The sequence below is a fragment of the Triplophysa dalaica genome, chromosome 7 (assembly GCF_015846415.1).
Source record: "Triplophysa dalaica isolate WHDGS20190420 chromosome 7, ASM1584641v1, whole genome shotgun sequence".
NCBI lineage: Eukaryota > Metazoa > Chordata > Actinopteri > Cypriniformes > Nemacheilidae > Triplophysa > Triplophysa dalaica.
This window is the reverse complement of record NC_079548.1, coordinates 16,475,307-16,489,955: the sequence shown is the minus strand read 5'-3', so window position 1 is coordinate 16,489,955 and position 14,649 is coordinate 16,475,307. Positions and strand designations below refer to the sequence as shown.

Below are 14,649 nucleotides of genomic sequence, written 5' to 3'. Positions count from 1 at the left end.
CTCTCTTAGAATCAAGCTCAAGGCATCTGAACTGCTGACTTACAGCAAATTAAATACAGACCACATGTTTTTTTCCAGTGTTTTTGTTTAGTCTCCCTTATTACTTGCAGAAGGGAAGACCACTGCCTCCCTGTGGGCATCTTTGGTAGTGCAGAGTAGTTTGAGAACCTGCATGAATGCGTGTGATTGAATATAATTGCATTAGTATTTAAGCCCTAATGATGATGTTACCTTTCAGGGGCAGTTCTGGGAAGGACTCATTACATCTAACTGACTCCGGATCTGATGTTGCACCAAACCTTGTTCATGGAGTTTTGCTATGGGAACGTCGCACTTTTCCCTGTGCCAAAAGACAGAGGGATGCCTTCGTTTATCGTCCTGTCGTTTACCTTTCCTCCAGTTTTCTTCTCTCCACAGCCGTTGGTTCCTTTTCTATGACGGGCTGTAAAATGGTACGTTTGAGAGATGACCTTGAGGGATCAGACAATAAAACAGCCAATGTGTTGCACAATATCCGTATGGCGGTAGGGGGCTTCAGAAGGCTTTGAAGTCTTTTATTTTTGTCCTAACATTCCTTTTTTCACATGTTAGTGCTTGCACAATTAAGGAATTTACTCGAAAGCATATTGAAAAAACATATTTAGAAGCCTTTAGTTTATATTTTGCCTCTAATGCATAGCTGCTACAGTTGATCAATCTCAATTTTATTATAATAAGTGCAACCATCTGCACCCCTCAACGGTTTATTGTGGCACCACAGGATGCAGTTACAGTAAAATGAAGAAACACATTTAGAATCTCAAATATTTTAAGTGCCAAGCTCAGTTAAAGAGAAAGATATATATATGTCTTTATGAAGCGTTTACTTTTCCCTCCTGACAGCCTTTTCAACAATATCTGTGATACTGTGATGGTTTCGGAAAGTTCAAGTTTTGGACCCTGTGGGTTTGATATACATCGCCTTTGTTTTGTGTCGTCTTAATTATTTTTTTAATAATGTCCCTAAACCACTTGTCATTGTAAGTAATTTTGGCAGATAACTGTGAAGTGTGTAAATTGAAGGAACATGGTGTACAACCTCTGCGCATTCTCTTTAGTAATTCTAACTAGTTCATGTTGCGTACTCCTTTGCCACAAGTATTAACAGATTATGAAGGAGCTAATGACATTTTCTATTTGCGTAGTATTCTCTAAAAATATTTTATAGGGTTTACAAGGGTTCATATTTTGTATTTTATACAGTAGATATTTCATTGGCATTTAAGGTAATTAGGCATTTCGACCACTGCATTTTATGAGGTGAATATAAACAGTTGTGTAATAATTTCTACATATATGTAAGTTAGATTATAGAAGGAAGGAATTTGTCGTGCGCACATGCACACACAGATTTATAATAGACATATTTGGCCTCTCAGATCAGATAATGCCGTTATTAGCCATTTAATTTTTAATGGTGTTCGTATACATGTGGTAACTATTAAAGTGAAGTGTTAAATTTACATTGCAACTGAAACAAAAACGGCACAAATACTTATCAACAACTGTCACATTTCTCCCTATATATTAACTGGTTTGTTTTGTTTGTTACATTTCAAAGGGACCTCATAAATTGTAGCTTAATCGTTTCGTATTTGTAAATTTTTGTCTTTACTTTCCAGCCAACATTATCCTGTGAACCTGTATTTAATTGTTATTTTTCTTGTGTAGAATTTTAATTGAGAAATAGCAATGCTAATGAAATCTTGAATGTTAATAAAGTATTTACTCAACATTTCTGAGACTTCAGCGTGGTTTGTACCCTTAAAAACACATTTATTAACCAAAAGCTATACTGTATATTATAGAAGAGGGGCTTGTGGTGGTCTTTGTATGCTATGTTGTATATTTAAATGTCTGTGCTGGTAATGCTGGTTACAAAAATTGCATGGCTGAAAAGATTGGATGATGTTAGGGAAAATAACTAGTGTTGATTAGTTCTATAGATTAACTACTTAAAGTTGATCACTTTTTAGTTTGCATTGTACTGCAGTCTGCAAGTCAATACTCATAATGCAAAAACAAGAGTTTAGAACCATTTAGAAGGAATATTCTGAAGATTACAGTCAGAACAGAATTTTGTTAATACATTAAAAATAAAAATATATTCACTGAATTTAATTAGGCTTACTGGATAAGCGTAAACCATTATTTTACATGTTCGGTTTTAATCATGCATTTGCAGTCTTGTGGTATTCAGAGAATGTCAGTGTTATAGGACATGTCTGGTATTACTCATGTCTACTGCTCATTTATGTCCTACTTACCAAAAGACAGGAAGTACTCCAAGAACTTTCAGCACTGCAAATACAATGAGCCAACATTTAAGAAAAGTTTGAACTGAGGAAAAAATACTCCGCTCATATCAGGGTATGGAATACTTTACAAAGAAAATGTCTTTACCAGCGGTACTTTGAAAATAGTTCTCTTTTATTAAAGACAATTTAGTGCTTATTTCATTAACGTACATAAACCAAAGACAAAGGACAGGTTTTATAGAATTGACAGGAAGTCTACTGAGATTCCGATCTGATTTTAGCTACTGCATCATAGCCTCTTCCTCATCGTCGCCATCATCATCATCAAAATAACGTTCCTCTGCATCCCGACTTAAAATATCCAGGTTATCATAATCTGGGTTCTCATCCACTTCACTGCAATGAGAATATGAAAATATGTCAGTCATGTAAGACTTAAAATAGTGATATTTTACACTGTAACGTTGAGTTGCATTAAAAAAACTTAATTCATTACAATTTGGGTAGCGCTGTCACAGATTTTGTACAACAAGATTATTGTGGCTGAAGGAATTCATAATGTTTATTTTGTTTCCTCTTCTTTTTTAAGGGTCACTGAAACACACTCAATATGAGGTGATTGAGGTGGAGAGAAAGGCCTCTTAAAGAGAAAGTTCACCCAAAAATAAGATTTCTGTCATCATTTACTCAACCTCAAGTTGTTCCAAAGCTATATAAATGTCTGTTTGAACAAGAAGATATTTGGAAGAATGTTAGCAACTGACATTTCTGGGGCACCATTGACTACCATAGTAGAAAGAATTATTGTATAATATTTTGGATACTTCGCCCAACAATGAAAATTCTGTCGTCATTTACTCACCCTCAGATTGTTCCAAACATGTATACATTTCTTTGTTTTGCCAAACACACAGGAAGATATTTAGAAGAATGTCAGATCTCGACCCCCCCATTGACTCCCATAGTATTTATTTTCCCTACGATGTGAGTCAATGGGGGGCCGAGATCTGAACATTTTCCCAATTACTTCCTATATGTTCAGCAAAACAAAAACATGTTTACAGTTTTGGAACAATCTGGGGGTGAGTAAATGATGTTTTTGGGCATAGTATCCCTTTAAGGAAAAAATGGTGCTGGATTATGTATTAGCAACACCCCTACATGTGGGTATTTCTTTTAATTGTTTGCTTGGAAAAGACGAAGGGTATAAAAAATGATCATCCATTAACACCATGAAATGATGCAAAAGTACAATCGTTTACCTGTAGTTGAAGTCGTCTTTGCCATCCAGGAATCGCTGATGCATTTGACTCAAGAATTCTTCTCTCAGCATGGCTTTCTCATCCTCATTTGGCTCCCACTCTGCCTGTCTGGGCTGATCACAATCTAAAGCACAGACACACATTCATCCATCATACAGTTTTTAATGGAATGGCTGTTATGACTCATAGAGTGAGATCCCTCACCTTCTTCATCAGACTCCTCCTCTGCACACTGTTCCCTCTCCTGCTCCTCTTCCAGGCGGTTCTGGATCAGTTTTTCCTGGTAGGAGTTGATAAGCAGGTCGGCCAGTCCCTTTGGGCCGTTCCTCATGGACTCTTCTGAGCGCTCGAAGATCTCCTCTTCACTGAGGTACTGTCCGATATACTGCTCGTACAGCAGCGGATCTCGTACGCGCATCTGTTCCTCGCTAAAATACTGGCCCTCTGAAGAGAGACAAAGATGCTTATAAAGGTAAGAAATGACATACAAGTAGACTTCAAGTTCCAGAAAACCTGATTTGAAATGTCAAATAAAACCCTGTTGTTACCCTTCTGAAGTGCACGGAGAGCTGCGTAGCGATGGTTGCGAATTCTAGTCCGGACGGTCGTGCTGGACGTCCGCTTCTGAATTTCCCTGCAGTAATACTGCACCCTGCAGTCGCCGCTCAGGTGAGAGAAAGCCTCCGTGTGCTCTGGCTTCAGATGGGCCTGGTAGCGCTCCAGAAACACTAAGGGTTTGGATCTGTACTGATTCATTAAGACCTTCTTCCTCTCCTCCAGAGTCAGGTCTGGTTCTCCAAGCTGTTGACTTTTAACTGGACTCCCACTGTCTGATACAGCATCTATCATTGCATTGACACAGCTAGATGGTTCATCCTGAGAAAACAAACACGTGTCAGCAAGAAAAGCCATTTGGTTAAAACAATTTATAACACAAGACTGAAATACACAATCTTACCTGTAGATTTGAAAAGCCTGTGCAACCTTCACCTGTCTCATCCTTCACCTGTGTGTCTTGATCATCCTCTGGAGGACAACTGGTCCAGGGTTTGATTCCTCCAAACATTTCATTTATTTCTGTCTTCTGCGCATGTCAAAAGCAATGTGGTTACTGACATATATACAGATGTATATCAGCTGAGCACCAATGTATGATGACACATCACCTCTGTCTGTTTATCTGGAGAGTCCGAGCATCTCTCATATGCTTCCGAGCTTCTTCTTCTGGGTTTGGGGCATGGCTCGATTTCCCCCCACATTTTTGTCTTTTAATTCACAAAGCAACATCCACATGAAGATACAAGGTTACAACCATGTGTAGATCTACAGAGTCCGAAGAATGGGTCTATAAACGACATCTTACCATTAGACTCGGAGAATTTGGGGGTTGCGCGCCTGTCACCGAGTTGTTTTCATCCCCTCTGGGTTTGGGGCATGGCTCGATTTCCCCCCACATTACCTGGCAGTTAACAATGCACTGTACTGTTATCACCGACACGCTTATGCTACTAATACTTCAATATGCCAAACGTAACGTAATGTTGTCACTTCAAATCACCGATATCCTATTATTGTAGTTCGGACAATCTGCACTATTCGCTCGTTTTCTTTTTCTTTAACCTTTATTTAAATGGTCGAGCATTTCAAAACAACAACGTTTATCATTCTGCCGTTCGGTACATCTAGATTATAGCTCCGTGTGAAACGATCATTACAGCTCGATAGTTCCACAAACTCATGCGCGTGTCTGTCCACATCTGTCCAGCAGATGGCGCTGGAACTTCATCTCGCACTGAGCGCAGCTTCGGCGAAATAAAGTATTGCGCCACTATCTGCATATGTCTGCTCATAAAAAGCTACAATTTCAAAAATATAATACAGCAACAATGTTTTTGAGAAGTACTTGTTCTTATCATTGAGGTTTTTTTTGTTTATTAATGTTTTTTCCACATAGCTAACCCGGTAAGTGGCCTAACGTTAACCCTTACAAAACAATTCATCACGTGCCGCCAAAATGCTGTGCAAATGTAATCCTTGTCATAGAAAAGAGAAATTATACACGTTTCGATGTTTCTCACGACAGTTTAGGGGTATTTTATGTTATTATTTAAAACACAACATTATAGCAACAATGACTTGCGTCATTCTGACATATCCCTGCACAAAATACAACAGAACATTTAATGGATTTAATGGGTATAATGGAAATTGTAGCCTATTGGTTTTAATGGAAACTAACTATTGTGTTTAATGTGATGGACTATATTAGTGGGATGTTATCTGGCAGAGGAAGCAATAAATCCTATTAGAATTTGTTTGGTTCCTATTGCTTTTATTTTCAGCAGGAATGACTTCAGAATATCAATATGGACTTCTGTAGCTATTATAGTTTCGTGCTTGTTTTTATTTGTTTTATACTTTTGTCCTTTTTTTAGAGCTTGCAAGCCAGTTCGTATTCTCATTCACTGATGTGAAAAAGAGCAGCATCAACTTTCTCCAACACATCTTTTATGTTCTACATAAGAAAGTCTTTCTGTTTAAAATAGATGTGAGGGAGGGAAGGATTAGTATTTATTTTTGTATGAATTTACAAGCCATGTCTTGAGAATATTACTGCCTGTAGGTGTAAAAATAGATACACTACTTGCTTCATTTATTTTGGGTAGTGTTCTTTTAACACTTGGCCTATGGCGGGGAGCCTGGCAGTTCAAATCTACATGCAGGTGAAATGTGGGAGTTTGTCAGCACTCCTGCTGTTACCGTGATCATATTCCTACTCATGTTTGGTCTGAACTGACTATATTTGACACTGTATACCTATACGTCCCTTATGAGCATTTAGTCAAACCCATTTTAAGAACAGGTTTCGTAGCTGTTTGGAGAAACTAGGAAATAAGCCACACATCTTACTTTTGCAATAAAAAGATTTATCTGTAGATGATAGAGAATATCTCTCAGATTAGTTGCGGTCATTACAGAATAAAATACAATGTAGAAATACAGTTCTATAGGTTTTCAAACCCTTCTGCGTTATCGACCAAGTCATATCAAAATCAAACATATTGCAGACAGTTTGCTTTTAAACGAAGTTCTCATTCTAACAGAAAATAGAAAGAACACAGAGAAATTCTGTCATCATGAAAGCTTGAGGAAAATGCTTTGATTATTTATTGAAGGGTTAAGGACATTAGGCTGTTTGATGGCAAAAGCTCATATTCAAAAAACAGCTATTTTGAGTGTGATTAAAAAACACTTTAAGCATTAGCATACTACTCCATCCTTTCATCTCTGTCAATAAAAAAATCCTTACAATCCTTCTGCAAGAAACGTTGATCTGGTTCCTTAAGATACATGAAACACCGCACACGTTAGTCTCAAAGTCCAATGTTTAACCGACAACATAATCTTGAAATCAGTTGGAGTACAAACTTTCATAATTCTTCATGTTTGCTTACCAATCATTTTTTTTTGCACTCATCTCAACATAGATTCATAAAATATTGCATTAGACAACAATAAATGGGTTTACTTCTACAAAGAGGAATACCTTGTAATTACATCCCAGTGCAATTAGGTAAGTCTACAAATGGAAAAGATCTGTTAATCGAAATATCAAAAACTTCAAAAAACATCCTGGTTTGTATTTTTAAACTTTTCAAGAACATGCAAGAAAATGTCCCTCTTCATCTTTTGAGGAAATTTAGATTTGAGGAAAATAGTAAATTTTCACAGCATAAAAGCTGCGTCGACTATTTTAAATGTGAATAAGCGGTGATGTGACATTGGATAGTTGTGAAATGTTATATTATAATATTATGTTATAATATTATGAATAGGATTTGCAGGTATAGTTTACCTGTGAAATTAAGCCACAGCAATGGCTTACCTCAACTATACATAAATCAACATTTCTTTGTCTTCCTTTCATTAAATAGTTGTCTCCTTGTTGCAGGCACAAATGTAAAAGTGCCATTTCAAAGCTATAACGATCAAAAAATAGATCACGCATGTGCAGAAATCAACTCCTTTAGTCTTCTGCTGACTTCAAGAAATCTGAACATCAGGATAAACAGAACAAGGTCACATTTACAATTGAATGAATCTTGTCCTTCACATGCAACATGTGCCGCAGCCCAGGGCCATAAAAATATTAAAGTAGGTTATGTTACGGTTAAATCAGGTTATAGCGTATTGGAAATCTTAATATACTGTACATTTTGAGATGAACCTGAGTATGGTAAAGGGTTGTGTAGGTGAGATGCACGTTACTGGCTATGTAAAGTGAGCAACCTAATTTACAAAAACATGAATAGCGTATTGCACTCAGGCTACAGATCACTTGTTGTTTGGTTCTCATTGGATGTATATAACATGACACACCCCTCCTCCCAATAGAAAAATAAAAATCATCTCAATATCAGTAGGCCTAAACAGACTATGATTGATCCCACAGCTATTCGATAAAAAAAAGTACATTCACAAGGAGACAACAGAGGACGAATCAAATTGATATGTGCAAAAACATTATATATCTCTATAAAAATATGTGCATATGAATAGAGCCTGTTTCTTCACTAATACAATTCTCTATTTACACATTAGGAGTCAATAAAGTACATAACATGTACAGCTCTTTTTAATCCATATAGTCTGTCTTTACAGAAAACATTAGTAATGCTCATGACAAAGAGAAGAAAGACTGACAAATATTTTACAGGTGGTACATAACACTAAACATCCTGAACTCAAATCAATGTGATTGAGCACTGGGATTAAATTAAGAACCAGAGTTCCATTTGGAAACCTGAAATTGCATATCCCATGTTCAACACCTTGCCCGATCACCAGTCAGATCAAACGCTGTCCCCGCTAGGTTCGGTTGCCATTCCTGGCTGGCTTTCATGACAATGTTACGTTTGAAAACAGAAAACTTTGGCTACAGAAAGAGGTTGATGTCCCCTGTTCAACTAGGTGCCACACACTTGTGTGCAGATGATAAAATTTGGCTTAAGCCACCAAAAATGATCTCCCTTAATGGGCAGTTCTGTTTACAGTGCCGAAGTCTGTGGATTCTTCAAATCTGCTGTCAAAGGGAGGTGGTTGTGTGCTTTCACAAAGAATGCCCGCCAGACTGCTCATGGGGTTGGGGTGCAGTAGTGACAGATACTCTGCACAGTGAGAGGGGTGGCGCTCTACTTTGATGAGCGGCTGGGTGGACAGCTGGTTCTCCGGCAAATCCAGAGATTCCCGCTGCAGGGCCAGGTCGTACGAAGGCGTCCTCCGCCGCAGTAACATGCTGCTCTCCGTCAGCTTTTTCATGGATGCGAGAGAGGCGGGGGCCCCCATTTCAATTGGGGACTCTATGGAGATACAAGGAGGGCTCATCTTTTTCTTCCTGGGAATGTGCAGAGACTGTCCGCGCATTGGACCGTGCCTCTTTTCGACCAGTTCTTGACCGAACACACCATTGTCTACTGAAGGACAAATCTCAATAGAGTGCCGGCGATGATCGTCGGCACCGTAAGGTTTTTCCAGAAAACCCTCGGTGTCCACACTGAAGCACTTCTTGGGATCTTTGATGCTTAACTCGGCTAAGTTGGCAGCACTGCTGCTGTTCTTCACCAGGACTGGAAGCAGTGTCCCTGAGGTGTGGTAGGGAGACAAAGAGTGACTGCGTGCTTCTGTCTGGACCCCTGCCCACAGCCTTGCTGTACTGTTGATGTGGCAGACCTCATCATCTATCGGATCAGCTAATTCAAACATGGAGCCGCTAGGGCTTGTGCTTCTGCTGCTGTTGGCCTGGCTTGGAGGTCGAGAAGGGATATTGTGCTGCCTGTGGGGCTGCCGGAAGGTGTGGACACTGGGTGCGCTTCCACGTGGGGGTAGTGAGGGTGATCCCTGGGAGCTGCTGGGCCCTGAGATCCGGGGAACGGGCAGCTTGAAGCTGCCTTTGCTTTTCCCTGGTCTGTCGAGATTGTCTTTGAAATCCGAACCTTCCCCATCGATGGAGTCATTTTCTAATTCCTCCTAAAAGAAAAAAACAGATAGCTAAGTGGAAAAACATTCACTTACAAATTATATCATTAATGCAGAACAAGCAAGAATATACCTGTCTTCGTAGAGTCCTGCCAATGCTATGGGTTGGAGAGGGCTGGGGAGGAGGAATTTTAGGAAGGCAGTTGTACAACTGGGAATGGGGCGGAACACCAGGGACCTGGAGCAGGGAATAACCTTCACATGGCTGGGAGTGAACCGACGTGATGGAGCCTACAGCAAAAGAGTGTTTACACTTTCTATTATTAACAAATTCACAAACTAATTTATCAAGTCAAGACGTCTAATTGTCAAGATGTCAAAGACAAGTCTTTCATACCTAACTCAAGGTACCCAAGACTGGGTTCCACTTCCTCCAGTGGATACGGTGCACTGGCTGGCCTCACCGGGCGAAACATATAGCTATCATTGGGCAGAGAATGCATCCTTGACACCGACATTTTCCGTGGACAGAGTAAATTCTCCTGAGTCCTCTGAATCCCCTCAATCTGTAAGAGATATGCCTCTGCTTATCTTCTTTCTGTTCCATCATATACAAACTTACATACCCAAACACCTTGAGGTATCCAGGTTCATTCATCGGCTCACTGCAGCTGACAAAGCAAACAGGCTCCTTGCCAGAGCAGCCCACGAGGGGTAACAAATGTTCCTGGTCTCCCCACAGAGCCACACGTCTCTCTCTGTCCACATCCCTTCAGCATATTTTCTTTGTATTTTGACAACTCAGCACCCAATAAAAAACAAATGCAGTTCTGTGGCCAACTTAGACCCCACCTTATAGAGCTAATGGTGCACAATAATTGCTAAACTAAACAGAGAGAACAACAGAACATGTCTGTTCCAGTATGCCAACTCTGTGGCCAGTTCATAATAAACTGCCCTAAGAGTTATCAGGTTTATTTCTTGTACCTGGCAGTGTCTTTTTTTTCACATGATCTAATCTTTAAAAATACTTCTGTTTGATGTAATGAAATAGGTTGATTCAATTATTATAAGTTGACTAGAGTAAAAAGAGTTTGTTTACCACATAAAGCACATACAGTATGCTGCTAGTATCAATTCTGATTATGGGTTAATCGGGTTGACAACATCAAGTGCGTTCAAGTCACTCTTGTTGGTGCAAGATGGCAGTGTACCTTCTTTCAATGATTTTCACAAAAATACAGCAAATTTTGTTAACTGCTTATAGAAAATGAAGTAGAAAATATTAAGCCCCCCGTGCCATTGGGGTTAAAGAAAATACTGAACCTTCCAGTGGTGAAATTGACTTTGTAGTGGTGTTCATGTGCGTTCATCTCACAATCTATTCGATATGACTTGAACGTAACATACTTTTGCATAATCCAGGTGATGTGGGTTGGTTTACCTCCCCAGGTGAATCTGGGCGTGGTCCTACATAAATTGCTCTTCCCTCAGGCCCTAAAGAGCTCCCTTCTGAGGCGATACTGAGACGCCGAGCCATTTCCATCTCCATCTCGATCTCGGCATCCATTTCTGCATCTTCTTTAGCTTCTTTGTTGCTCTCCTCCAGATGTTTCATCAGAACAGCCACCACAACATTAACCAGCACAAACTGAGCAATTAGCACAAAAGTGACAAAGTAGATGGGGGACACCAGGGGCAAGTAGCTGAGGCATTGCTTATCTTCTGGAGTGCACTCCCGCAGAGTGTCCTACACATAAGCAACAGTATATAATGTTAGCGACCTCAACCAAGGGGAATATGACAGCACTATCTATTTAACACTACAAACGGTTAGATAAAGGACATTGAAAAATTGTGTTGGGGAAACTAGCATTGTGGTACCTTCATTATTCCATTCCAGTTGTCCCCCGTTGACACTCTGAATAAAGTTAAAAAGGCCATTCCAAAGTTTACAAAGGTCGCATGTCGACTTAGTCCTTCACATGGGTTGTTTTCCTCGCATTCTGTAGTAAATATCAATAGACAATGATATGACAAGAGTCTAAGGATTTTATCATAAATACAAAATGCACAACTCGTAATTCTTCATTGGATAAGTTGCTTAAAGTAGCAATGACCTGACAGAGCTCTCTGTATTACAATTCATTAAAAGAACAAATGAGACTTTAACTGACACATGAATTTCCATTGATTTTAAAGTTGAAGGCTAATGCAAATGATTAGAGGTCTTGAAGTGGCAAGATCCAAAGATGAACAGAGCTAATTTAAGTCTGTCTCCTATTATGACATTACTGTAGTCTGGGGAGAGCACTAAACATGCCTTTAGGGACCAACAGTAAGCATTTCTGACCTTAAAACAAAAATGGCAGCTATGTAAAAGCTGCTAAAGCTTTAAAATGGTGAGCTCTGCATGAACAGTGTGCAGGATTTCAGCACTGACCTAGTTTCCCAAAAAGCTCCACGCCAAGTGCTGCATAAATGAAGAAGAGCAGCATAAACAGCAAGCCCAGATTTCCCACCTAAAGAAAGCAAGCACATTATCACAGTTTGTTATTAAACGATCAATCATGGAAAGTAGCATTGTGTTATAGATACTTTCGATTCAACTTTTTCTCTGTCCTCCCCCATGCTTTAAAGATCCCCACAATTGCAATTTAGTATATCTATAACACTCTAAAACAGAATCTGTTTTATGAATAGTATGTGTGTGTGTATGTGTGTGTATGTACACATCTACTGTAGAAATATATACATTTATTCAAATAATAAGCCAAATACACCAATTTAGTAAAATAAGTTAGCCCAAGAAACGTATATTTAAAGGGATAGTTCACCCAAAAATAAAAATTCTGTCATCGTTTGCTTACCCTCAGGTTGTTCCAAATCTGTACAAATTTCTTTGTTCTGATGAACAGAGATAAAGAATGCTTGTAACCAAACAGTTCTTGGCCACCAATAGCCCCTTTCATACATAAAGTCTTTACTGGTAAATTGCCAGAAAATAGCAGTAAACAGATTGTGTGTGAACAGAACCTTTCCGGTAAACTCGAGGGTGATTTAATGATGACAGAATTTTTTTTTTGGGTGAACTGTCTCTTTAAGTTTACCTAATGACAAAACAAAATGATTATTTCAAAACATTACCAAAACATTGGTCAAAGAGCTGTTCAAAATGGTGGTGCTGAATGCATTTTACTAGTAGCAACACTTAGTTCTGCACTTACACATCAACACTAAACACACAAAAATTATATTTGTTCAAGTATTACATTAGCTGGGAGAACATTTAGCAAGTTTGAGTTTTGACAGTGTAGCTATTGGTTACCTGTGGTAAAGCCTGCATCACTGTATCCAACAGAGCTCTCATGCCAGTAGCCATCTTTAGAAGCTTCAGTACTGCAGACAAAAGCAAAAAAAGGCCCACTCAATTTATTTAAATAAAGCTACACAGAAGACACATTTCAGACAATTTTTTATAAGAGATAAAATATGAAAAATAAAAGCAATACCTCTGGCTATCCTCAGCACTCTCATAATGCGGATGATGGTAGGGTTGATGGGCAGTGCTGCATTCATCTTGAGCTCCTCCAGCGCGATGCCCATGACAGAGAGCAGGACTATTGCTAGATCCAGCTGGTTCCATCTGCCAGCATATTACAACAATGTACAGTTCAAACACAACAGCCAGCGATCACCATCTCTTAGTTACTCTTAGGAACATTAAGCAAGCTAAGCAAACAAGGCATAAACAGATTTATGAGCATATTGCGAATATATCAACATACGCTTGACTGCACCTGAACATATGCTAATGTGAGATTAATGATAAACGGGAAAATCATGACTCCCTTTAATTTAGCATGTTTCATTTACCTAAAACAAATGATTCATCTAGTTCCCTATGCATAACACCAGGCACCACATTTTGAAACGTAACTTAATCATACATACATGATTTATTGCAAAGGTGTTTTACAATGTGTTAGAGGTTAGTGAAATTATGGTGTGATGGACACAGAAATTCATTTGAAGATTTAAATGCTTGCTTGGGTTACAGTAGCGGTTGCAGTTATATAATCCACCTTTTCAACTCTGTAATGTTCTTCCTCTTTCAAGTTGCTTTTCTTAACGTGTAACTAAGCAGAATTTCAACTGCATTGTATTGTTATATTGTTGTAATAGCCAAATATACAATGGCCATAGCCAAAATGTAATGTGGTGCGACTGTGATATTTCCTAAAGGGACAGTTTACCCAAAATACATACAAACATAGCTTTACTCTCTATATCTTTATCTTATGTTTATTGTATTGTATTGTATTTTATTTTTTTATACACATAGACCCTTATTTAAATCATCTGTGTACTGTATTCTATTGGGTTTATGGTCTCTGTGTACTGTTGTTGCTGTTTCTGTGTACTGGATGGTCCTTTCACTAAAACAAATTCCTTGTATGTGCAAACATACTTGTCAATAAAGCTCTTTCTGATTCTTAAAATGCAAATTCTGTCATAATTTAATCAACCTCGAGTTCTTCCAAATCTGTATAAATGTCTTTGTTCTGATGAAAAAGGAAAAATATATTTTGAAGAATGTTACTAACGAAACAGTTCTTGGACCCCATTGACTACCATCGTAGGAAAATGTATTGAATTTTTTTTGGTTCTGTGGAACACAGAATATATTTTGAAGAATGTAGGACAGCAAAAAGCTCTGGGGCACTTTCGACTACCATTGTATTTTTTCCTACTACGGTTGTCAATGGGTTCAAGAACTGTTTGGTTACAAGCAATTGTCTAAATATCTTTCTCTGTGTTCAACCAATCAAAGAAATGTATAAAGATTTGGAACAAATAGAGAGTGATTAATTCATGACAGAATTTTCATTTTTGGGTGAACTATCCCATGAGAAGTTGCACCGCATGATAAGTGGTCGTTAAACGTCATTGACCCTGTACATCAGATCAATTTGCCCTAATACCTGTCTTTGAAGAATCTCCGAAAGCCAAAGGCCATCAGTTTGAGCAAAGCCTCAATAATGAAGATGATGGTAAAGACATAGTTACAGTATTTCAACCCCTCCTCCAGGTACTGCAGGAGACAGAAACAC

The 14,649-nt window shown here is 38.7% G+C and overlaps 3 protein-coding genes across 8 annotated transcripts in view; 1 reads left to right on the top strand and 2 right to left on the bottom strand.

The window, feature by feature from the left end:
• The window catches only part of llgl1 (LLGL scribble cell polarity complex component 1), a 30,272-nt gene extending 28,496 nt beyond the window's left edge, over positions 1 to 1,776 (top strand). For all 4 annotated transcript variants that reach the window (XM_056753322.1, XM_056753320.1, XM_056753321.1 and 1 more), the window contains one exon: positions 239 to 1,776. The gene's annotated coding sequence lies outside the window, so the exon portion shown is untranslated. The remainder of the gene's footprint in view (positions 1 to 238) is intronic.
• Positions 1,777 to 2,455: 679 nt separating this feature from the next.
• ccdc97 (coiled-coil domain containing 97) lies at positions 2,456 to 5,275 on the bottom strand. Its single transcript, XM_056753315.1, has 7 exons — positions 4,923 to 5,275; positions 4,726 to 4,824; positions 4,518 to 4,643; positions 4,108 to 4,435; positions 3,764 to 4,003; positions 3,560 to 3,683; positions 2,456 to 2,693 (listed from the first exon to the last, which is right to left on the bottom strand). The coding sequence occupies exons 1-7, from the start codon at positions 5,013 to 5,015 to the stop codon at positions 2,579 to 2,581; spliced, it is 1,125 nt and encodes a 374-aa protein (XP_056609293.1). The 5' UTR covers positions 5,016 to 5,275; the 3' UTR covers positions 2,456 to 2,578.
• A 1,190-nt stretch (positions 5,276 to 6,465) lies between these two features.
• The window catches only part of cacna1ha (calcium channel, voltage-dependent, T type, alpha 1H subunit a), a 73,767-nt gene continuing 65,583 nt past the window's right edge, over positions 6,466 to 14,649 (bottom strand). For all 3 annotated transcript variants that reach the window (XM_056752027.1, XM_056752028.1, XM_056752029.1), the window contains 9 exons: positions 14,521 to 14,630; positions 13,048 to 13,181; positions 12,864 to 12,934; positions 11,979 to 12,057; positions 11,420 to 11,541; positions 10,980 to 11,285; positions 9,933 to 10,101; positions 9,669 to 9,826; positions 6,466 to 9,586 (listed from right to left, as the gene is read on the bottom strand). In XM_056752027.1, coding sequence (XP_056608005.1) covers positions 8,591 to 9,586; positions 9,669 to 9,826; positions 9,933 to 10,101; positions 10,980 to 11,285; positions 11,420 to 11,541; positions 11,979 to 12,057; positions 12,864 to 12,934; positions 13,048 to 13,181; positions 14,521 to 14,630 — 2,145 coding nt within the window. In that variant the 3' untranslated portion in view covers positions 6,466 to 8,590. The remainder of the gene's footprint in view (positions 9,587 to 9,668; positions 9,827 to 9,932; positions 10,102 to 10,979; positions 11,286 to 11,419; positions 11,542 to 11,978; positions 12,058 to 12,863; positions 12,935 to 13,047; positions 13,182 to 14,520; positions 14,631 to 14,649) is intronic.